At 48.3% G+C, this 22,571-nt stretch overlaps 1 protein-coding gene across 3 annotated transcripts in view; it reads left to right on the top strand.

Moving 5' to 3' along the window:
• Window positions 1-7,647: 7,647 nt before the first annotated feature.
• Window positions 7,648-22,571, top strand: part of NBEAL2 (neurobeachin like 2) — a 227,338-nt gene continuing 212,414 nt past the window's right edge. The window contains exon 1 of one of the 3 annotated variants that reach the window (XM_083466478.1): window positions 7,648-7,918. In XM_083466478.1, coding sequence (XP_083322604.1) covers window positions 7,868-7,918 — 51 coding nt within the window. In that variant the 5' untranslated portion in view covers window positions 7,648-7,867. The remainder of the gene's footprint in view (window positions 7,919-22,571) is intronic. The other 2 variants (XM_083466481.1, XM_083466483.1) reach the window with 2 other exon arrangements.

Here is a 22,571-nt window from a genome sequence, read left to right as displayed (position 1 = left end):
CAACCCTGTGTAGGGAAGTTTTTTATGTGTGATGTTTTATTGTGCTTATAATATTCTGTTGCGAGCCGCCCAGAGTGATTCGCCTGGAGCCTTCATTATACACCGTTAGGCGCCGGGCAAAAATGTTCCTTTTCAACCAGGCTTTTGGTTGATCTGATTGACATCCTATGCCCTTTTAAGATGTGTTGTTGTGTATGTGTGTGTTTTTTGGGGGGGCTATTAAGGAAATCAGCCCTGAGTGCTCACTGGAAGGACAGATTCTGAAGCTGAGGCTCCAATACTTTGGCCACCTCATCAGAAGAGAAGACTCCCTGGAAAAGACCCTGATGTTGGGAAAGATGGAGGGCACAAGGAGAAGGGGACGACAGAGGACGAGATGGTGGGACAGTGTTCTTGAAGCTACCAGCATGAGTTTGACTAAACTGCGGGAGGCAGTGGAAGACAGGAGGGCCTGGCGTGCTCTGGTCCAGGGGGTCACGAAGAGTCGGACACGACTAAACAACAACAACATTGGGTTGTTGTTTTCATTTTTATTATGTACTTTATTGGTTAAACCAGAGAGCCTAGGGCTTGCCGATCAGAAGGTCGGTGGTTCTAATCCCTGCGATGGGCTAAGCTGCCGTTGCTCGGTCCCTGCTCCTGCCCACCTAGCAGTTTGAAAGCACCTCAAAGTGCAAGTAGATAAATAGGTACAGCTCCAGCGGGAAGGTAAACGGCGTTTCCGTGCGCTGCTCTGGTTCGCCAGAAGCGGCTTAGTCCTGCTGGCCACATGACGCGGAAGCTGTACACCGGCTCCCTCGGCCAATAAAGCGAGATGAGCACCACAACCCCTGAGTTGGTCACGACTGGACCTAATGGTCAAGGGTCCCTTTACCTTTACCTATGTACATTATTATGTACTTTTTGATTTTGAATATTGAGACCCCCGGGTATAGGGTAGTATATAAATTCAATAAAACAAAAACAACAACTAGGGGTGCTCAGATGCAAAGGAAGACCCCAAATGTAGGACCAAGCAAAAAGCCCATCAAGCAAAAAGCCTGCAAGATCTTGTCTTCTGCAATTTCCAGCAAGGGCCATTCAGAAACATTGACTGTGGAGCCAAAGCTCTTGCATCTTTAACAGCTGAGCAGAAGATGGGATCTCTGCAGGTGGAACTCACTTACCTTAATTATCATATTATAACTTTCCTCCATTTATATCCTGCCCTTCCTCCTGGAGACCAGGAGCACCTGTGGACAGTCCATCTCCTGAAATCTTAAAGGTGCCCTGCCTCTTGGCATGTGGCCAGCCAAACACCATTTCTCTTGACCCTGGCTGTCATCCCCACACCAAACCACACACACAACTGGACCCGTGTGTGCAACACAGGCAACATAGCCATTTCACGCACATTCAATACATTCACAACATAGCTATCAACCGTCCCTTATTTGGCGGGAAAGTCCCTTATCCCAGCGCCATGTTCCGCTGCTGTCCCCTATTGATGATGTCCCTTAAATTTCCCGGGTTTCAAAGGAAGCAGCTCCTCTCCCTCCCTCCCTGCCAGCCAGGGAGGAGGGAGGCTCCAACTGTGTTGCTTGGCTGCATTGCTCACCCAGTAAGGAGTCTAGGAACGACTGGGGGGTGGAGCTTGCATGCCTTGTGGCGATCAAATCGGCCGCGTTGCCTGGGGACTCGCCTTTGCTCAGCGCTTCCCAGCGGAGAGGTGATGGTGGTTTCCCTTGCTGCATCCCCTTTGCTGGGTTGCTGCGCTGTGGGAACCACCGCTTGAGGCTTCGTTTGGCTGGTGGCTGGGCTTTCTGCCTTTGGCTCGGAGGGGCTCAGAAGTTGAACATACCTGTGCTAGGACAATCCCTTATTTTGGCTGCTGATCCCTTATTTCCAAGGCAGCTGGTCCCTTATTTTCAAATCTGTAAGTTGACAGCTATGGTTCACAACCACACGCGTTGCCGTGAACCTGGAAGCAACGGAAAGAGGGGGGAAAGGACCCTAAGAGAGAGCGCAGAAATGGGAAAATGGGGTGACAAGTGCCTAGCAATCCCACAAGCCTTTGCAAGTGTTTTCACAAGAGCCCTTGCACAAACCGTCGAGGTCTATGGAGAGCGTGCGTCTGAGCAAGGTAGCTTGGAGGGAGAAATTGTGGTCGCTTGGTTGATTTGCCACCATTCCCACCAGCCGGACAAGCGCTGCTTGTTTTTAAGAGGGTTTTTCCTAGGGTTTTCAGAGGCTTAGAGCAGGAGGTCAGCAAACTTTTTCAGCAGGGGGCCGGTCCACCATCCCTCAGACCTTGTTGGGGGCCGGATTGTATTTTGGGGGGGGGGAATGAACGAATTCCTATACCCCACAAATAACCCAGAGATGCCTTTTAAATAAAAGCACACATTCTACTCATGTTAAAACACCAGGCAGGCCCCACAAATAACCCAGAGATGCATTTTAAATAAAAGGACACATTCTACTCATGTAAACATGCCAATTCCTGGACCGTCCACGAGCCGGATTCAGAAGGCGATTGGGCCGTATCTGGCCTCCGGGCCTTAGTTTCCCTACCTATGGTTTAGAGCAGTGTTTCCCAACCAGTGTTCCGCGGCACACTAGTGTGCCGTGAGACACCGGCTGGTGTGCCGTGGGAGGGAGTCGGGCGGCGAGAGGCGGCGGCGGCGAGGATCCGCGTTGAGCCGGGGGCGGCTCCGCGGTGCTGGTGCCGAGCGGCGGGGCAGCGCGCGCAAAAGGGAGGAGCGCGAGACAGCGGAGGAGGAGGAGGCCGGCATGTCCGGGCAGCAGCAGCAACAGCAGCAGCAGCAACTCCCGGCGACGGCTCCTCCTCCGCCCGCTATCGCCGCCACCACCACAACAGCCGCCGCCGCCTCAGCTGCCGCCGTCCCTCAATCCCTCGCTCTGCTGCCTCCTCCCACCCCGGCAAGGGGAAGGGAAAAAACTTTCACTTTTGTGCGTCCCTCCCGGCGTGACGCTGCGCGCTGACGTCACGGGGCGGGGCTTTAATGGTGGTGTGCTGCGAGATTTTTTCCCGGTAAACAGGTGTGCCGTTGCCCAAAAACGTTTGGGAAACACTGGTTTAGAGCAGTGATGGCCAAACTTGGCCCACCAGCTGTTTTGGGAATACAACCCCCATCATCGCTAGCTAATGGGACCAGTGGTCAGGGGTGATGGGAATTGTAGTCCCAAAACAGGTGGAGGGCTGAGTTTGGCCATCACTGGTTTAGAGGGTGTCTGCAGGCTTTTTCAATGGGCATTCCCAATATACACAGCGGGTGGTGCTGTGGGTTAAACCACAGAGTCTAGGACTCGCCGATCAGAAGGTTGGCGGTTCGAATCCCAGCGAGGGGGTGAGCTCCCGTTGCTTGGTCCCTGCTCCTGCCAACCTAGCAGTTCAAAAGCACATCAAAGTGCAAGTAGATAAATAGGTACCACTCTGGCGGGAAGGTAAACGGCGTTTCTGTGCGCTGCTCTGGTTCGCCAGAAGCGGCTTAGTCATGCTGGCCACATGACCCGGAAGCTGTACTCCGGCTCCCTCGGCCAATAAAGCGAGATGAGCGTCGCAACCCCAGAGTCAGCCACGACTGGACCTAATGGTCAGAGGTCCCTTTACCTTTTAGCAAGATCAGCCAAACTCTGTATGAGTCAAGTCCAAATACCTGCTGGAAATGTAAAGAAAAAGAAGGTACCTTTTATCATATGTGGTGGTCGTGTAAAGACATAAAAGCATTCTGGGAAATGATATATAATGAAATGAAAATGAATGTTTAAAATATCTTTTATTAAAAAAACCAGAAGCATTTTTATTAGGAATTGTAAGTACCGATATTCCAAAGGATCAGAAAAAAACTTTTTATGTATGCAACAACAGCTGTGCGGATGCCACTAGCCCAGAGATGTAAAGAAGATAAAGTTCCTAGAAATGACAAACCAAGCTGTTGTACTATGCCGAAATGGCAAAACTGCCTGGAAAGCTCAGGAACCAAGAAGACAAGAACTTTAAGAAAAAATGGGGGGGGGGGGGGACTACAATTTATTTAGGAAACCACTGTAAGCAGATGAAAACATTAGCAGGATTTTAATAACACTTGTAATGTAACAAATACTATGGACAATATGGACAGATTTAAAATATGGATTATGAGATTATATGCATCTGAAAATGTTGACAATAAAGCCCAAGGAGGGGATGGCGGGAAGTCTAGAGATTCAGAGAAATCTCTAAATGTTGATATTTATTTGGTATTGTTATAACTCTATACTTGTAAACTCAAACAAAAAATATTTTTAAAAAAATAATAAAATCTTGCAAACCACTCCTGGGAATATGATTGGGAACGCAGAATAAAAGCACTGATAAAAATTATTTAGTCTTACATTCACCATTAATCCAGTTTAGTCCTTGCTTGGTTATAAATGCATCAAAAGGGTAAAAATATTTTGCAGATTTCACCAAGGATTTCTGACAGCGTGTGGAATTGATAAGGGCTGAATCAGTTAAACCAGAAATCAAGAAGCTTCCATACAAACTTGCTTTCTTGCCTATTCTTATACTACTTGAGAGTTTCCAGCCACTTTGAAAGCTGGGTTACCTGTGAGTAAGCCCCATTAAACACGGACTTACTTTTGAGTAACTTTGCACAGATTGCAGTAGATGTTAAGGTGGTCGGTGGTGTTACACAATTAAAAACATTTCCCTTTAACCAATTAATTAACCTATTATTCATTATTTTAGCGTTTTACGGTAAGTCTTGAACACTGGCTAATGCTTTGTTTGATATCTTCTTATAGTTCTTTAATTTTATAAAACAGAATACCAAAAAAAAACCCAATTAAAAAAACAAACTGGTTGATGCCAAACCCTTAGCAAAGGCTGGAATCCTATGCAGAATTACTTGAAAGTCCTGTTGACCTCAATAGGTCTTAATAGGCCAAATAGCTTCCTGGAACTCAGCTGGGCTAACTTCTAAGTGGTGCTGGAGGAAGTTAGAGTTAAGAATACAGTGTATAAAGCAGGGGTCAGCAAACTTTTTCAGCAGGGGGCTGGTCCACCATCCCTCAGACCTTGTGGTGGGCTGGACTATATTTTGAAGGGGGAAAAATGAACGATTTCCTGTGCCCCACAAATAACCCAGAGATGCATTTTAAATAAAAGGACACATTCTGCTCATGTAAAAACATGCTGATTCCTGGACCGTCCGCGGGCTGGATTGAGAAGGCAATTGGGTCGGATCCAGCCCCCGGGCCTTAGTTTGCCTACCCATGGTATATGGCATCTGTACTTAGGTTAACCCAAACATCACACGCCACAATCCTAAATATACTCAAGAGGTTTTGTAGGCTGCCTGCAGCATATTAAAGTCAGAAAGGAATTACTTTCATTTGCTTCTACTGTACTATAAAAAGGCAAAGAATTCCACTTCTTGAAAGCTAATAGCTGGATAGAATCTTTGGAAAGACTGTGGGATGAAGGTACAGTGGTACCTCAGGTTAAGTACTTAATTCGTTCCGGAGGTCCATTCTTAACCTGAAACTGTTCTTAACCTGAAGCACCACTTTAGCTAATGGGGCCTCCTGCTGCTGCCGCGCCGCCGGAGCACGATTTCTGTTCTCATCCTGAAGCAAAGTTCTTAACCCGAAGTAATATTTCTGGGTTAGTGGAGTCTGTAACCTGAAGCGTCTGTAACCCGAGGTACCACTGTACAGTATTAACTTTACTGCATGCAATGCACTTAGCAAAAATGTGATGAAAATGTACAGATGGTATTTAACACTATCAAAACTTGCTAAAATGTGTAAGACCAGAGCTAGCAAGTGTTGGAAATGCAAAGAAAAGGAAGGTATATTTTACCATATGCCGTGGACTTATAAAGAGGTAAAGGCTTTCTGGGAAACGATATATAATGAGTTAAAGAAAAGGTTCAAAAACAAGAAGCCTTTTTACTGGGAATAGTAGGTGAAGAGATACAAAAAAAAAAAAAAAAGATAAAAGACTGTTCACGTATTCTACAACCGCGGCAAGAATCCTTTTAGATCCAAAATGGAAACAGCAAAAAGTACCAACGAAAGAGGAGTGGCAGATGAAAATGATGGATTTTGCAGAACTGGCAAAGCTGGTAGGAAAAATCCGAAACCAGTGTGATGAAAGTATTCCAAAAGGACTGGAGTAAATTTATACAATATTTTAAAGATTAATGCAAGCGATTAACATCACTAGCAGGGTTGCCTGAAGACTCGTAATGAGAAGCTCTCTCCCTTTTTATTTTAACCTAAATTTTAATGCCTTTTTGTAATGAGTGAATCTAGAATTGGGAAAAGTATATAAAATGAAATGAGATAAAGGATGATTTTGAAAGCCATGAGGCGGGAGGGAAGGAAGGAAGTGGATGGGTTCTAAAGAGCCAGAGAGGTATAGTGGGTAACAGTGATATGATTATATATTATTAAATGGGAAACTGATAAAAATTACTTTAAAAAAGAAGGAAAAAGTTAATAGCTGGTATTTTTGTATGTTCCCAGTATTACAAGGGCACACTGGACTGATCCTGACTACACACACACTTAAGAGTTGTGGTCTGTTTTGGGTGTAACTGCAATTGGGCTATTTTCCAACTGCACCCCTAGAGAGCGTCAAGTCATAGTTGGTCCCCCTGGGGTCATCTAGTCTAACCCCCCTGCAACGCAGAAATCTCAGCTAAAGCTTCCCGGGCAGTCTTGTTATCACTGCTGTCCTGCAACGCGTTTACTCCTGTTTACGGAAGGATCCGGCCCCGAGTCAGCGCGCGAAGAGGGGTCGCAACTTGCATACTTGCTCAACGGGAGGGAAGAGTCCCATTAAACTTGTGCGCGTAGAGGTTTCGTTTCCAAGTCTAGACCCGCATCGCCACTAACGTGAGAAACCCCTCCCACAAGAAAGTTACGTGTTTCTTGCGTTTTTCTACTGTAAACCGCCTTGTGACCCTCGGATGAAGGGCGGTGTAGAAATTCAATTCAATAAATAAAAGCCAACATTTTTTTTAAAAAGCCAAGACGCACTTACCCGGGAGTAAGTTCCATGGAGCTCAGCGGGCTTTACTCCCGAGTAAGACTTGTCCGGCAGAAGGCAAAGCCTTGAGCGGTTGGAAGGGGGGGGGGGGGAGTGGCAGCCGTTTGGGTTTGAGATCCCAGGAGCTCGAGAGGCTAATTTAATTTAATAAATAGCAACAATCCTTGAACCTACTCGGGAGTAAAGCCCCTCCTTTGAACTCGCCGTAAAAGAAGACCGGGCGGGGGGAAACGGGCATTTGAGCCCTAACCGCAAGCAACGCCGCAGGCCGCGGGGACTCCTCGCGAGTAAAGCGAGGCAGTTCTCCCTGCGTGAAGCTCAGGATCAGGCCCAGAACGGGGAGGCATTTCCCCGCTTCCGCAGCTGGCGGCCACGGGACTACTCTGAAGTAAAGCGCCTCGCCGAATCGGGGCCCCCACCCCACCCCAAAGGCGAGGAGTCCGTGCGCCCCCAGGCGAGGCTGCGCGCCGTGGCGCACACCTGGAGGAGCAGCGGCGGCGGCGGCGGCGTTGTCAGCGAGGCGGCGGCGTCTCTCCTCCCTCGGGGCCGGGGCCGGGCCGCGAATCAGGTGCTGGGAGAGGAGGAGGAGCCGGAGCCGGAGCCCGAGGGCTGGCAGCGGCCGTCGCCACCAGCATGGCGGAGGGAGCCGAGCGCGGCGCCCGGGGGAGCTTTGCGCGCCGCTTGGAGTGAAAGGCGGCGCCGCGCGTAAAGTTGCCCTTGCGCCCGCCCAGGGGAAAAGGCGCCGCCGCCGCCTCCGCGCCATGGATCTGGCCGCCGCGTGAGCCGGGAACGGAGGGACGGGAGGCGCAGCCGCCCCGCGCCATGGCTTCCAAAGAGCGCCTCTACGAGCTGTGGATGCTCTATTATGCCAAGGTAGGCGCTTCCCCTTTGCGCGCGCGCTTGCGCCCCTATTTTGGGGCCCCTCTTTTTTTTAGGGGGTCTCTTTCCTTCGCCTTTGGAAACACCTGCGCCGACTCCTCGGGAATAAAAAGGACCTCTGGCTTTGGGGGTACCTGACCCCCCCACGTCTGTTGCTTGTTACACCTCTCCTAAAACCCTGCCTCTCCTCCGAATTTAATCCTTTTGTTCCTTGTTTTGCGTTTATTTGGGTGCGTGTGTTGCACCCCTATTGTTTATTTCCTTCCCATCTCTGGGGGGTACCGGTTGCCTTCTTCTTTTGGAAAATACTCGGGGGGGTGGGGGGGAGGGAGAGGTTACCTGCTTGCTCTTAAGTTGTTTGCTCCCTCGCACCTGTCCGCTGCAAAGGAGAATCCAGGTAAATCGAGAACTCTCTTTCACCCTCGATTTACCTGCTCTTTCCTTTTGTTATCGGTTCTGCGGAGAAGAGAATCTTCCGTTCCTTCCACCCCACCCCACTCCATCAGTTTGCTCCCCACCGACCTCTGCTTCTCCTTCGCACCTTTTGGGGGGGGCACCTGCGGCACCCCACAAATCGGCTCCAATTTTTACTTTTGTCTTGGCAAGCTCCCAGCACCATGCCTTCCTTGGAGCGAACATCTTTCTCTTTCTCTACCCTCCCCCCTTTCAAAACACTGAAGTCAGACCACAACACCTGTTACCTGCGGTTTTTTAAAAAACCCACCACTATCACCAATCCTCTGGCTTGGAGATGCTCAGAATTTGAACCCAGTACCTCCTGTACCACTTCCAAGTCCCGCTCAAAGTCTCCTGCACGCTACTTGGGTTACCTGCAGTCCATAATGTTTCTTAGCTTGTTCCACCTGTCACCCCTTCCTTTGTTCCACCTGTCCACCCCCCCAATAAATATTATATGCTCCTTGGAAAGTTCCCTTTGGTGTTGCGGTTCAGGAGCCATGACTCCTCTTAAACCCTACGAAGTTAGTTAGTCATCGTGTCCCTTTAACTTCAGTAGGCCTACTCTTGAGAAGGTACAAACCTAGGACTTTCTGCCTTAAGTTTATTGGAGGGGACAGTGTCCATTTTCTGACCCCCTGCTGATGCCCCCCCCAAAAAAACTTCCTGGTGTGGGTGACTTTGGACCCAATCCCATCCCCCTTTGCACCTGTTAACCCCCCCCCCCCCCAGTTTCTTTCATTCTCCTGGGACATCTCCATGCCTGGAAGAGGCGATTTTTTTTTTCAATGGGAAACTCTGGGTTTACCTTTAATTTGCAGATAATATAATCCCACCCATCTCCATGCAGTTTCAGGGGATACTCCCCCAACTCTCCCACAATTACCTGAAATTCCTGCGCTTTCTATTCCTCCTCGCCGATTCTCCCGGCGCAATGTCTTTAAAGCACAAAAAAAATCTCAATTGCTTTGCTTCCCCCTTCTTGGGCGGTGGGTTCCTATTTTGGGGTGGGGGGTGGGTATCTGTAGCTGCCAGAAAAAAATCCCTAAAGGGGAGCATTTGCTGGGGGTGGGGGAGAGAAAACACCAGGCGCCGGGCTCTCCATTGCCTATCCCTCCCCTTCGCTGTCTGATGCAAAATAGAATTGCAAATTTTTGCAACCCCCTGCGGGTTCCAGTCGGAGAGCAGGAAGGTGCGCTTTCTATTGTGACCTGTGTGTGGTGGACTTGGGGAATCGCGGAGCAAGTGTGCGATGCGCGCGGGGGGGGGGGGTTGGTTTGGATTGGATAGCCGTCAGGTCACACACACACCCCCACTTTCCTTGGGGACGGAATCTCGGCGATTCACTCTGTGCAAAAACCATTGTTCCTTTTGCAAGGGCAAGGAGAGGCGAGGGATCGTTTTTGCGAGTTTCTCCTTCCATTTTCCTCCTTCCCAATTAACACACCCCCCCAAAAAAACACCCAAACCTGAAGCAGGCCCTTAGGGAATTGTGGCGTAGGAGAGTCGAATAGCTAGTCTACTTCCTGGGTCCCTTTTGCTGTGTGTGTGTGTGGTTTTTGGCTGCTTTTTTTGGACGCGCTTTTGTTCCTGATCTCCTTTTTCTTGTCTCCATTTAAAAAAAAGGGGGGTGGCCGCGTCTCACGAATGTTTGCATGTGCTCACTCCAGAGACACGTGTGCGTGCGTGTGTGTGTTGTCCGGATCCTCCGGCTGGGTTTTTTGTTTGTTTCTGCTGTTAAATAAATAAATTAAAGACACAATAGCCTGGAGAAGTTTGCCTGGGAGGCGGCTGTGAGCAAAGACATGGCCTCCCTCGGAAATCCTGTGTGTGTCAGCCTGCAAAGCATCTCTCCTCCCGAGGGCCAGGGAGGCGTCCCTTGCACGTTGATGTGTGCAGGTCGCAAATTAAGAAATTATTGTTTAATTGGAAAAGCATATCCTGCTCTTGCCGACTCCGCTCAATAATAATAATAATAACAACTTATTTATACCCCACCCATCTGGCTGAGTTTCCCCAGCCACTCTGGGCGGCTTCTAACACTAATAATATAATAATATTTTTAAAAAATTATTTATACCCTGCCCATCTGGCTGGGTTTCCCCAGCCACTCTGGGCAGCTTCCAGCAGAACACGAAAATACAATAACCTACTAAACATAAAAAGCTTCCCTAAACAGGGCTGCCTTCAGATGTCTTCTAAAATTTTTGTAGTTATATTTCTCTTTGACATCTGGTGGGAGGGAGTTCCACAGGGCAGGTGCCACCACCGAGAAGGCCCTCTGCCTGGTTGCCTGTAACTTGGCTTCTCGCGGTGAGGGAACCGCCAGAAGGCCCTCGGTGCTGGACCTGAGTGTCCGGGCAGAACGATGGGGGTGGAGACGCTCTTTCAGGTATACAGGACCGAGGCCGTTTAGGGCTTTAAAGGTCAGCACCAACACTTTGAATTGTGTTTGGAAACGTACTGGGAGCCAATGTACCGTAGGTCTTTCAAGACCGGTGTTATATGGTCTCTGCGGCCGCTCCCAGTCACCAGTCTAGCTCCTGAATTCTGGATTAATTGCAGTTTCCAGGTCACCTTCAAAGGTAGCCCCACATAGAGCGCATTGCAGTAGTCCAAGTGGGAGATAACCAGAGCATGCACCACTCTGGCGAGACAGTCTGCGGGCAGGTAGGGTTTCAGCCTGTGTACCAGATGGAGCTGATAAACAGCTGCCCTGGACACAGAATGGACCTGCGCCTCCATTGACAGCTGTGAGTCCAGAATGACTCCCAGGCTGCGCACCTGGTCCTTCAGGGGGAGAGTTACCCCATTCAGGACCAGGGAGTCCTCCACACCCGCCCGCCTCCTGTCCCCCCAAAACAGTACTTCTGTCTTGTCAGGATTCAACCTCAATCTGTTAGCCTCAAGCAAACCTCATGAGCAGTTAGCATATTTAACGCACCTTTAAAGCGCCCTAAAGATCCTAGAAGCTGTGTGGTTTCCCTGTTGCTGAACCTAGCACCCTTACGAAACTATAATTCCCAGGGTTCTTTGGGGGGGGAAGCCTTGTGCTTAAATGTATGGCGTGTGCATAGCTGTCACATTCGCTGTATGTTTACAGCACATTTAATGCACGTGGCTTCACTCGGAAAACCCCGGGAGCTGTAGTTTACCACCTGCAGTGCTACAACTCCCGGCACCCTTGACAAACTACATTTCTCAGCATTATTTGCAGGAAGCTGGGTGCTTTTAATATAGGGTGTGTTTGCAGCCTGCACGTTCTCAGTGACCATGGAATGAAGAGGGGGAATCGGCAGGGCTGGGAAACTGGAGAGAGGGCAACGGAATGGAGCGCCTTAGGAAAGGGAGCGGCTGGCGGGGACCAGGAATGTGAAACACTCCACGTTGCATCCTTTCCCTGCAGGGGTTGATAATTTACTGCAGGTTTTGCCAAGCTGGTGCCCTGAGATGTTTTGAACCATCAACCCATTTAAGGACCATCAGTGTTTAAGGTCAGTGTTGGTGCTGACCTTTAAAGCCCTAAACGGCCTCAGTCCTGTATACCTGAAGGAGCGTCTCCACCTCCATCGTTCTGCCCAGACACTGAGGTCCAGCGCTGAGGGCTGTCTGGCGGTTCCCTCACTGCGAGAAGCCAAGTTACAGGGAACCAGGCAGAGGGCCTTCTCGGTGGTGGCACCCGCCCTGTGGAACGCCCTCCCAGCAGATGTCAAAGAGAAAAATAACTACCAGACTGTTAGAAGACATCTGAAGGCAGCCCTGTTTAGGGAAGCTTTTAATGTTTTATAGGTTATTGTATTTTAGTGTTTTGTTGGAAGCTGCCCAGAGTGGCTGGGGAAACCTAGCCAGATGGGCGGGGTATAAATAATACATTATTATCATCATCATCATCATTATTAACTTTCTCCCCCACCTAGCTACTCCTTATACACCCCTTCCAAAATCTGCTGTGAAGAGCTGGGTGAACCCTAGAATGGATTTAGGGGTACACATGGAGAGGAGAGAGAGGGGAATTTCCTTGCGCAAATGGAACATTTTCGCTGGGTACCACGCAGGGAATTGCATCAAACCAAGCTTTATGTAGGATAGACCCCCTTGGAAATGGATGGGCCCAGGTTTTCTGTATCCATTCACAAAATAAACGAGTTTATTTTGAGTAGGGCGAACATTGAACACAACCCAGTAATTAGGAAGCTTGACAGTTTCAAAATCATAATTAATGTTTTCACAGGTGATTGTCCCCTCCGAGTGTGTGAATCGGGAGATCGCAGGCAGTGATTTGGGTTGTGAAATTTATTCCTCGTTTTCAGTACAGTCGATAGAGTCTGAGACTCTGCATCTTAGGGTCGTGGGTTCGAATTGCAGGGGGTTGGACTAGATGGCCCTCGGTGTCTCTTCAAACTCAATTTCTATGATTCTTAGAAAAGGAAGGGAAGGACCTGCTGTTATCTTTTAAATGTTTGCAAATCCAGTATTCCAGGCGACACCTCTACATAAACAGAACGCTTAAATCGCATTTAAGTGTGCCTTAATTTTCCCCCCTTTAGTTATTTCGGGTTAAATACTTGTGGAATGTCCAGTGGAGGCAGTGTAGTGAGTGTCAGACTTGGAAGACCCGAGTTCGAATCTCACTCGGCCCACGGAGCTCACTAGATGTGACCGTGGGCGCCACTCACCGCCTCTCAGCCGAACCTACCCATAGCTGTCAACGTTTCCCCCCTTTTTAAAGGGAAATTCCCTTATTCCGAATTGGATTCCTCGCAAGAAAAGGGAAAAGTTGACAGCTATGAAGCTACCTCACAGGGCTGTTGCGGAGATTAGATGGGGAGGGGGGAGAACCGTGGGTGTTGAATAAATAAATACCGAGACCAAAAAGCAGCGCAGACTTTTATTTTTAGCCTTGTTTGCCAAAAGAGATCCTTTCTGTTTTCCAACCTCCTCAGGCAACAATGACCTGAATTAGGGATGGATTTGCCAAGCCCCTCGTTGGACTAGTGGAGCGATGAGCTGGGGAATTTCCAGTCGCAAGTCACAGATCTAGGGCAGCCGCCTTGTAAGGGGGCACATATTGCGTTCAGAAGGTCGCGGGTTCAAATCCAGGGACCCCTCTCTGCCTTGTGGAGAATAGCGCTGATTGCCTTCCTGGGTAGCTGCAGAGACACAAACCAAACAGTGTTTTCAAACCCTCAAAAAAGTGTTGTGAGGTTTATCTATTTATTTTTAAAATCGTTTTTATTAGGAATTTCAACAAGACATTTTATCAAAAAACGTATCATCCTTAATTCCCCCCACCCCCTCCCCATAAAATAACCCCTCCTCCCCCCTCCAGACTTCCCTCAGCTCCTCTCTCTGGTTTATCAACAAATGTTACTCTCTTCATGTTACAAAATTATATGGATCCTTAATTTACCTAACTGACTATTGTCAATAAAAAAGTTTGCGAGTGTTTATTCAAAACCTGCCAAGGAGTCCAGTTCATTTTGTTGCTTCTTTAAGTACAGTGGTACCTCGGGTTACATACGCTTCAGGTTACATACACTTCAGGTTACATACGCTTCAGGTTACAGACTCCTCTAACCCAGAAATAGTACCTCGGGTCAAGAACTTTGCTTCAGGATGAGAACAGAAATCGTGCTCCGGCGGCCCGGCAGCAGCGGGAGGCCCCATTAGCTAAAGTGGTGCTTCAGGTTAAGAACAGTTTCAGGTTAAGAACGGACCTCCGGAACGAATTAAGTACTTAACCCGAGGTACCACTATACTTTGTAAAAGGTTCCCATTCATCTTTAAAGTCACAGTTGTCCCGTCGTTTGTGTGTCAATTTTGCCAATTCTGCGTAGTCCATCAGGATTTCCTTGTTCTTCCATCCTTGTGCAATTAAGACTCTTGCCTAGCTGTCAACCGTCCCTTATTTGGCGGGAAACTCCCTTATCCCAGCGCCTTGTCCCGCTGCTGTCCCTTATTGATGATGTCCCTTAGATTTCCCGGGTTTCAAAGGAAGCAGCTCCTCTCCCTCTCTCCCTGCCGGCCAGGGAGGAGGGAGGCTCCAGCTGTGTTGCTTAGCTGCATTGCTCACCCAATAAGGAGTCTGAGAACGACGGGGGGGTGGAGCTTGCATGCCTTGTGCCAATCAAATCGGCCACCTTGCCTGGGGACTCGCCTTTGCTCAGCGCTTCCCAGCGGAGAGGTGACGGTGGTTTTCCTTGCTGCATCCCCTTTGCCGGGTTGCTGCGCTGTGGGAACCACCCCTTGAGGCTTCGTTTGGCTGCTGGCTGGGCTTTCTGCCTTTGGCTCAGAGGGGCTCAGAAGTTGAACATACCTGTGTTTGGAAAATCCCTTATTTTGGCTGCTGATCCCTTATTTTCGAGGCTGCTGGTCCTTTATTTTCAAATCCGTAAGTTGACAGCTATGCAAAAATCACAGATATTATTTATTATGCTTGGGCCCCACCTTTCCTTCAAAGAATCTGAGGCGACACTTACAGTTTCTGTTCCTCCCTGTTTTTGCCACACAACGACCCTGTAAGGTGGGCTGGTCTGAGAGGCAGCAGTTTGCTCAGGGCCACACACTCAGTGAGTTTTGTGGCAGAGAGCTGGGGATTCAAACAATGGTTTCTTCTAGGTCCTAGTCTGACACTCTTAACACAGCCATGGGATCCCGGATACCGTTGGACTACGACTCCCATCCTCCCTAGCTAGCAGGACCAGCGGTCAGGGATGATGGGAATTGTAGTCCGAAAACAGTTATATCTAACAGATATATTAAGAAAAAGTTTAATTATGATAAAAGTGTATATTGGCAATAAGTAATTGGCAGTAAGTAATATGGAATATGGAATAGATAGGAGGCTGGGTCTTTAGTGTTAAGACCAATTTATGTTTTATTGTTAAGAAAATTATGGGGTTTTTTTGTTTTGTTTTTTTTAAAAAAAATATTAAATTTTCCACAATTATAACAAAAACCACAAAGCAAAATAACACACAAAAACAGGAAAAAGGGAAAATTACAACAATATAGAAAAAAGAAAAAGGAACAATAAACAAAGAATAAAAACAGACTTAATTCTTTAAAAATCCCAACTTTTTAAACCTCTTAATTGACTTCCTCTAGTCCTTCCCTTCTGAGTTTCCATCTATGTTAAGAAAATTATGTGTCTATGGTTATTCCTGTGTGTAATTTGGTATTTGTGGTTTTTTCTTTTTTTCTTGCGGTATCAATAATAAAAATAAAAATAAAAATAAAAAAATAAAATACAATAAAAAGCAGTTGGGAGGGCTGCGTCTGCTCTAGCCACTACAGCACACTGTCCAAGGCAAAAAGCTTTCCTCTCTGTCACATTGACAGTTCTGGCTGTTTTGCCCTCCCCAAAATCACTTCCCTCTCCGGAGATCAGAACCGGGAGCAGGGAGGTCAGGGCAGCTGCCGTTGCGAGTTTGAAGGAGAAGGAGGTTGTCTGTCTGGGCTCTGAGCCGCTTGTCTGAGGTTACTTGAGGGATCGGGGCCGCTGAATCCAGAAGACAAAATATTTCCCGGCCTTCTCTGCAAACTCTCGTTTCAGGGCCAAACCAACAGAACAGTTTCCCAGATATTTCTTCCCCTCTTCTCTACCTCCCCCCTCTTTTTTTTTTTTTGGCTACCGTCCCTCCGTTAGGCAAATTGTGTCCCCTACAACAAGATCTTTGTTTTCATTCTGCAAAAAGAAGAAGAAAAAAGTGAAAACTGCCCGGGCGAAGGGGAATTCCTCTCTCTGTTGTTGTTGTGTTGAAGAGGAAGCCAATGTAGCTTGCAGAATACTAATAAAGCCAATTGAGAAAAATAAACAAGATCTGATTTGCTTGGAATAAGCATCTGCAATAATAAATATATAAATTTAAAAAGAATACTCAGGGTGGTTGTGCCGATCAGAAGATAAGAGCAATGGCAGAAGAGGTAAAAAGAAAAAAAGGTTTAAATAGAGATAAAGAATTGGGTCGTGCTGGTCTTTTCCTTTCGTTTTCTGCTCTGGGTCATAAATTAACAAATTGACTTTTTATATGAACGAAGGTTAAGATGCAGGGTTCGTTTACTGGTCTGTTTTGCTGTGCCTGCTCTCGGTTGAATTTGTCTGGTATCCTTTTAAAGCCACAGGGGTTTGTCTCATCCTTACTTCTAAGCTCGTCCAAGTCATCGGCCGTTGCCACATCTTGTGGCAGGGAGTTCCTCAAGGTGCACTGGGCGAAGGCATAGCTGTCAACCATCCCTTATTTGGCGGAAAAGTCCCTTATCCCAGCGCCGTGTCCCGCTGCTGTCCCTTATTGATGATGTCCCTTAAATTTCCCGGGTTTCAAAGGAAGCAGCTCCTCTCCCTCCCTCCCTGCCAGCCAGGGAGGAGGGAGGCTCCAACTGTGTTGCTTGGCTGCATTGCTCACCCAATAAGGAGTCTAAGAACGACTGGGGGGTGGAGCTTGCATGCCTTGTGCCGATCAAATCGGCCGCGTTGCCTGGGGACTTGCCTTTGCTCAGCGCTTCCCAGCGGAGAGGTGACGGTGGTTTTCCTTGCTGCATCCCCATTGCCGGGTTGCTGCGCTGTGTGAACCACCGCTTGAGGCTTCGTTTGGCTGCTGGCTGGGCTTTCTGCCTTTGGCTCGGAGGGGCTCAGAAGTTGAACATACATTTGCTCTGAAAATCCCTTATTTTGGCTGCTGAGCCCTTATTTTCAAGGCTGCTGGTCCCTTATTTTCAAATCTGTAAGTTGACAGCTATGGGCGAAGGAGTCCTTCCATGGAGACGTGTGTAGTAGCTCAGAGGTAGAGCATCATCTTCTCCCACAAAAGGACTCAGACTCTGGCTGGCTTTTTCAGGAAGCGATGGGAAGACCCGCTGCCAGTAATTGCGGGAAAGCAGGTGACGCTGTGGGTTAAACCACAGAGCCTAGGGCTTGCCGATCAGAACGTCGGCGGTTCGAATCCCCACGACGGGGTGAGCTCCCGTTGCTCGGTCCCTGCTCCTGCTCACCTAGCAGATCGAAAGCACATCAAAGTGCAAGTAGATAAATAGGTACCGCTCCGGCGGGAAGGTAAACGGTGTTTCCGTGCGCTGCTCTGGTTCGCCAGAAGCGTCTTAGTCCTGCTGGCCACATGACCCGGAAGCTGTACGTCGGCTCCCTTGGCCAATAAAGCGAGATGAGCGCCGCAACCCCAGAGTCGGCCACGACTGGACCTAATGGTCAGGAGTCCCTTTACCTTTACTACCTCTTTTGTACCTGCCTAGATATTTATCCTCTCAGGGACGTTGCTTTTTGAGGGTAGAGTGTAAACCTAAACCTCCAAAATAAATTTGGGGGAGAAGTAGAAACTTTCAAATACATTTTAAAGAAGACCAATACTTCTGCCCCAGAATAAGCAATAATTATTGGGTTGTAGACAGGGCCCCAGACAATGCAGAAAAACAGTATTGAGACCAGCTACATGAGACAATGGTTTCATATTATTTTTATTAGATATATGTCGCTATCTGGAGAGGGATAACCTGACTTCTTCTCTTATAAATGCTTTATTAGTTTTAAAACTGCATAACAGAAATAATCAATAGGTGTTAATGACAAAATAAAGAGAAACATTGATTCCTTGATTGCTGCTTGTTTTGTTCCCCATTCTATACTTCAATTTAACACGACCTCTGATCTTCCCATTATGTTCCCGAGTTAGATTTTTTGGATATGCACTTGACTTTATTTTCTCCCTACTCTTTAACTTGTTTTAGATTTTTCCAAAATAGTCCTATTCACACACACACAAACTTGATCGATACCTGCCAACGGATTGATATTTTGACAATGTTCTTTTACATAGACTCTATCTATATTCCACTCTCTGGAAATTTTTTCCTCTGTAACATCTTGTAGCCTTGCTGATAGTTTTGCTAATTCTACATATTCTCTTAATTTGTTTTGCCAATCTGATTTGGATGGGATGGTTTCTCCCTTCCAACCTTTTGCAATTAAAATTCTGGCAGCAACTGCAGCGTACATAAAGATTCTCCTAAACTTTTTTTGGAATATCATTAAGGGTGCCCGATTAGCTAAAGTGGTGCTTGAGGTTAAGAACAGTTTCAGGTTAAGAACGGGCCTCCGGAATGAATTAAGTACTTAACCCGAGGTACCACTGTATTGTGTGTGTATATTAGTCGCCAACGTGTTGCATGAGTCGTACTACAACCCCTGATCTCTACCTGATTCCTGTCTGCCGGGTTAGATCTCGAGTGTGCAAACTTGACTCTGCTAAAGGGCGTTGCATTTTGCAAGTGACTCTTCGGAGGAAATGGGAAATACTTTTGTAGCACCTTAGTTGTCTGGGAGTCCATCGGATTTTTCACCTTGACTTGCTGCTGTCAAATGCCTGGTTGCCTGAGCTAAAGCCTGAATTGGACCTGCTTCTCTGAACCACACGACGGATGCAGGATGATTGCTGACAACCTCCCTGACTATAAACTGCTCCGCGTGAAACTCAAAGCGACGGCGAGAGCCGTTTCCAGAAGGCCTGCAGCGGTCCCAGGAAAGTGATGATCGTTACGCTCGCCGGGACCTTTTAAAAACCTTGCTTCCCCTTGGCTGTTAACCTCAATTTATTTAATTGGCCCCAGTCCAAGCGTGGCAGAGAAATGCAAGCTGCCTGTTCATGTTCAAATCTCGCCAGGCGCATTTTGCACCTGGCTATCAGACAAAGGGACGCGGGTGGCACTGTGGGTTAAACCACAGAGCCTAGGACTTGCCAATCAGAAGGTTGGCGGTTCGAATCCCCGCGACGGGGTGAGCTCCCGTTGCTCGGTCCCTGCTCCTGCCAAGCTAGCAGTTCGAAAGCATGTCAAAGTGCAAGTAGATAAGTAGGTACCACTCCGGCAGGAAGGTAAACGGCGTTTCCGTGCACTGCTCTGGTTCTCCAGAAGCGGCTTAGTCATGCTGGCCACATGACCTGGAAGCTGTATACCGGCCTCCTCGGCCAGTAAAGCGAGATGAGTGCCGCAACCCCAGAGTCGGTCACGACTGGACCTAATGGTCAGGGGTCCCTTTACCTTTACCTATCAGACACTTGTGACCAATTGAGGGTGCCTGGACATCTGGATGGCGCCTGACGTCTCCACCATCTGGAGCTGTGTGCCTGGGGATCCTTGGATCGGGGCCGTTTTCACACACTAGCAACACATCCTGTAGAATTCTATCCGTTCTATTTTATCTGCGCCATCAGAATGAATTTCAGGAACTAAATTGCTTTTTCCGCGCAGCCTGAGCAGGAGCAGTCACCGTTAAGAATAAAGAGGTCGGAATAAGCCAATATATAGTGAACTGTCCCTGCCTCGAGTGACTTTTCTTCTCAAAGCTCTTAACCTAGCTCAAGGTCAGCTGAAGTAGCCAGACGATTAACAGAGAATCAAGCGCAGTCAGTCCATTATAGTGCTACCTTGGTTCGCAAACGCCTTGGTTCTCAAATGCCGAAAACCCGGAAGTAAGTGTTCTGGTTTCCAAACGTTTTTCGGAAACCGAACATCCAATGCGTCTGTTGGCTATTGTTTCCGAGGCGCCTCCACCAATTAGAAGCTGCGCCTTGGTTTTCGAACATTTCGGAAGTCAAAGAAACCTCCGGAACAGATTACATTTGGCGCTTTTGATTTTGCTATTTTTTGCGTTTTTGTTTGTGTGGCTTTTTCATTTTTCTGACTGTGGCTTGTTTTTCGTTTTACGATTGATTGATTGATTGTGTGACTGCGGAAATGGATAAAAGCCTCCCATCCAAACAATTATCATCACCTGTTCCTTCGTAAAGAATGATGAGCAATCTCTGATCGTAAACATGCTAGCCTGCCTGTCGGTAAGGATTACCCCTGCGGATGTGATCTGCAAGTTGGCTGGTGGTTTGAGGTTTTGGGCCTAGAATCCATTGCTCTGATCAGAGCAGTCTTTCCCATTGGTCTGAGTGGTGCGTTGCGCCAGGGCGCCGGCCTCTCAGGGGCGCCCTAGTGAGTGGGGGAGCTGCGCGGCTTTGCCTGCAGCCTCGCCTTTCCCTGCACGCCCGCCAGCTGTGCCACGCCACCTATATGGCTGGAGGGCATACAGCTTCCTTCCCAAGCCTCCGCAGGAGGAGAGCGATCCCTGCAGAGGCTTAGGATGGACACTGCACATAGCTTCCCTTCCAAACCTCTGATCCCGGTCGTTTTCCTCCTGCTGCTTCCTGGCAGAAGGCAGCGCGCAGCCTTCCTGGGCTGCCTTCTCGGGTGCCCCGACGCCGGAGATCATGTCTGCCAGCACGTTTTGCTGTTTGATCGCCGCAACCACGCAGGGGATCAGGGCGGTGGGGGAGGCAGAGGACATTTTCCACCGCCCCCTCCCTTGCCCAGACACTGAGGTCCAGCTCCGAGGGCCTTTTGGCGGTTCCCTCACTGCAAGAAGCCAAGTTAGAGGGAACCAGGCAGAGGGCCTTCTCGGTGGTGGCCCCCGCCCTGTGGAACGCCCTCCCAGCAGATGTAAAAGAGAACAACAACTACCAGACTTTTAGAAGACATCTGAAGGCAGCCCTGTTTAGGGATGCTTTTAATGTTTAACAGACTACTGTATTTTAATACTTTGTTGGAAGCCACCCAGGGTGGCTGGGGAGACCCAGCCAGATGGGCGGGGTATAAATAATAAGTTATTATTATTGTTGTTGTTTTGGAGTTGCCAGGGGGTGCGCAGGAGGGATCTTTGCACCACGGTGCCGGATATGCTTAAGACGGCCCTGGTTCTTACAATCGGGATTTTGTGTGCTCAAATGCCTAGTCGAAGAGGTGAAGTCACTTAGACTGCAGCACTTTCTTACTGCAGGTGGGAGGCTAAAGACTTGGGTGTTTCCGCCACTCACCCTTGCACCCAGAAAGCTAGCATATAGGAGAGGAGGCTAGACTAGGATCTTTCTACCAGATTATTTAGAGAGCACCTGCAGGGAGGACCGCTCCACCAGGTGGGGCTCCACCTGCAGTCGGAAAACAGTCCAGTCCCAGCACAGCTTGACCCGAACTCATTTGCTGTTTTTAACACAATGACCAAAACTTGTAAACCAGCCTTTCTCAACCTGTGGGTCCCCAGATGTTGAACTACAACTCCCATCACCCCTAGCTAGCAAGGCCAGAGCTCAGGGATGATGGGAGTTAAACTGTTATAGCACTGCATTTTGTGTCTGGGTAACCAGAGGGGTCACAGTAGACCTGATTTGCACGCAGAAGGTTTCAAGTTTTGCATTGCAAATTTACATTCAAACATTAAACATCATCATTTAGGATTCTCTGAATCCTTTGACTCCGCTCTGCCCTTCCATGGTTACCATTATCAATCTTCTTTCTACTGCTTCTCTTGTTTTATCTGTTTTTCTTAAGCAATCCATTTTTACCATAATTGCAAGTGTTACTTAAATCCTGCCAAAGTTTTTAGCTGTTTGCAGTGTTCTCTTAAATGCATTATAAATTTTTTCCACTCCTCCTTAAACTTCTTCAGATCCATTTGCCTGTTTTAAAACGTTTCTAAGATACGGCTTGGAAAGGTCTCTTAGTCTGAGGCTTTGGAGTTCTGTTTCTAAGAAGGTGGTCGATGAGATCCATAGCATGACGTCAGCACTAGGAATCCCCCAAGCGTGTTTTGGGACTAGTAGGGGGTCAATCGCAACCATGTAGAGATGACATCTCCATCTAAACGGCCCCTCCAGCTTTCTTAAGCAGGTCAGCAGAAGAGCTTGTTTATTGTGTTTATATTCCTCCAAGGAGAGACGTGAGTGGCGTTGTAGGTTAAACCACAGAGCCTAGGAGTTGCCGATCAGAAGGTCCGCGGTTCGAATCCCCATGATGGGGTGAGCTCCCGTTGCTCAGTCCCTGCTCCTGCCAACCTAGCAGTTCAAAAGCACCTCAAAGTGCAAGTAGATAAATAGGTACCGCTCCGTCGGGAAGGTAAACGGTGTCTCCGTGTGCTGTTCTGGTTCGCCAGACGCGGCTTAGTCATGCTGGCCACATGACCCGGAAGCTGTCTGCGGACAAACGCCGGCTCCCTCGGCCAGTAAAGCGAGATGAGCACTGCAACCCCAGAGTCGGTCACGACTGGACCTATTGGTCAGGGGTCCCTTTACCTTTACCTATTCCTCCAAGGACACATGGTTCACCCCTCTCCTTAATTCATCTCTACAACGACCCTGTGAGGTAG

This window comes from Podarcis liolepis, assembly GCF_965112155.1.
Source record: "Podarcis liolepis genome assembly, chromosome: 12".
Classification (NCBI taxonomy): Eukaryota; Metazoa; Chordata; class Lepidosauria; order Squamata; family Lacertidae; genus Podarcis; species Podarcis liolepis.
This window is presented reverse-complemented; position numbering and strand designations above follow the sequence as displayed.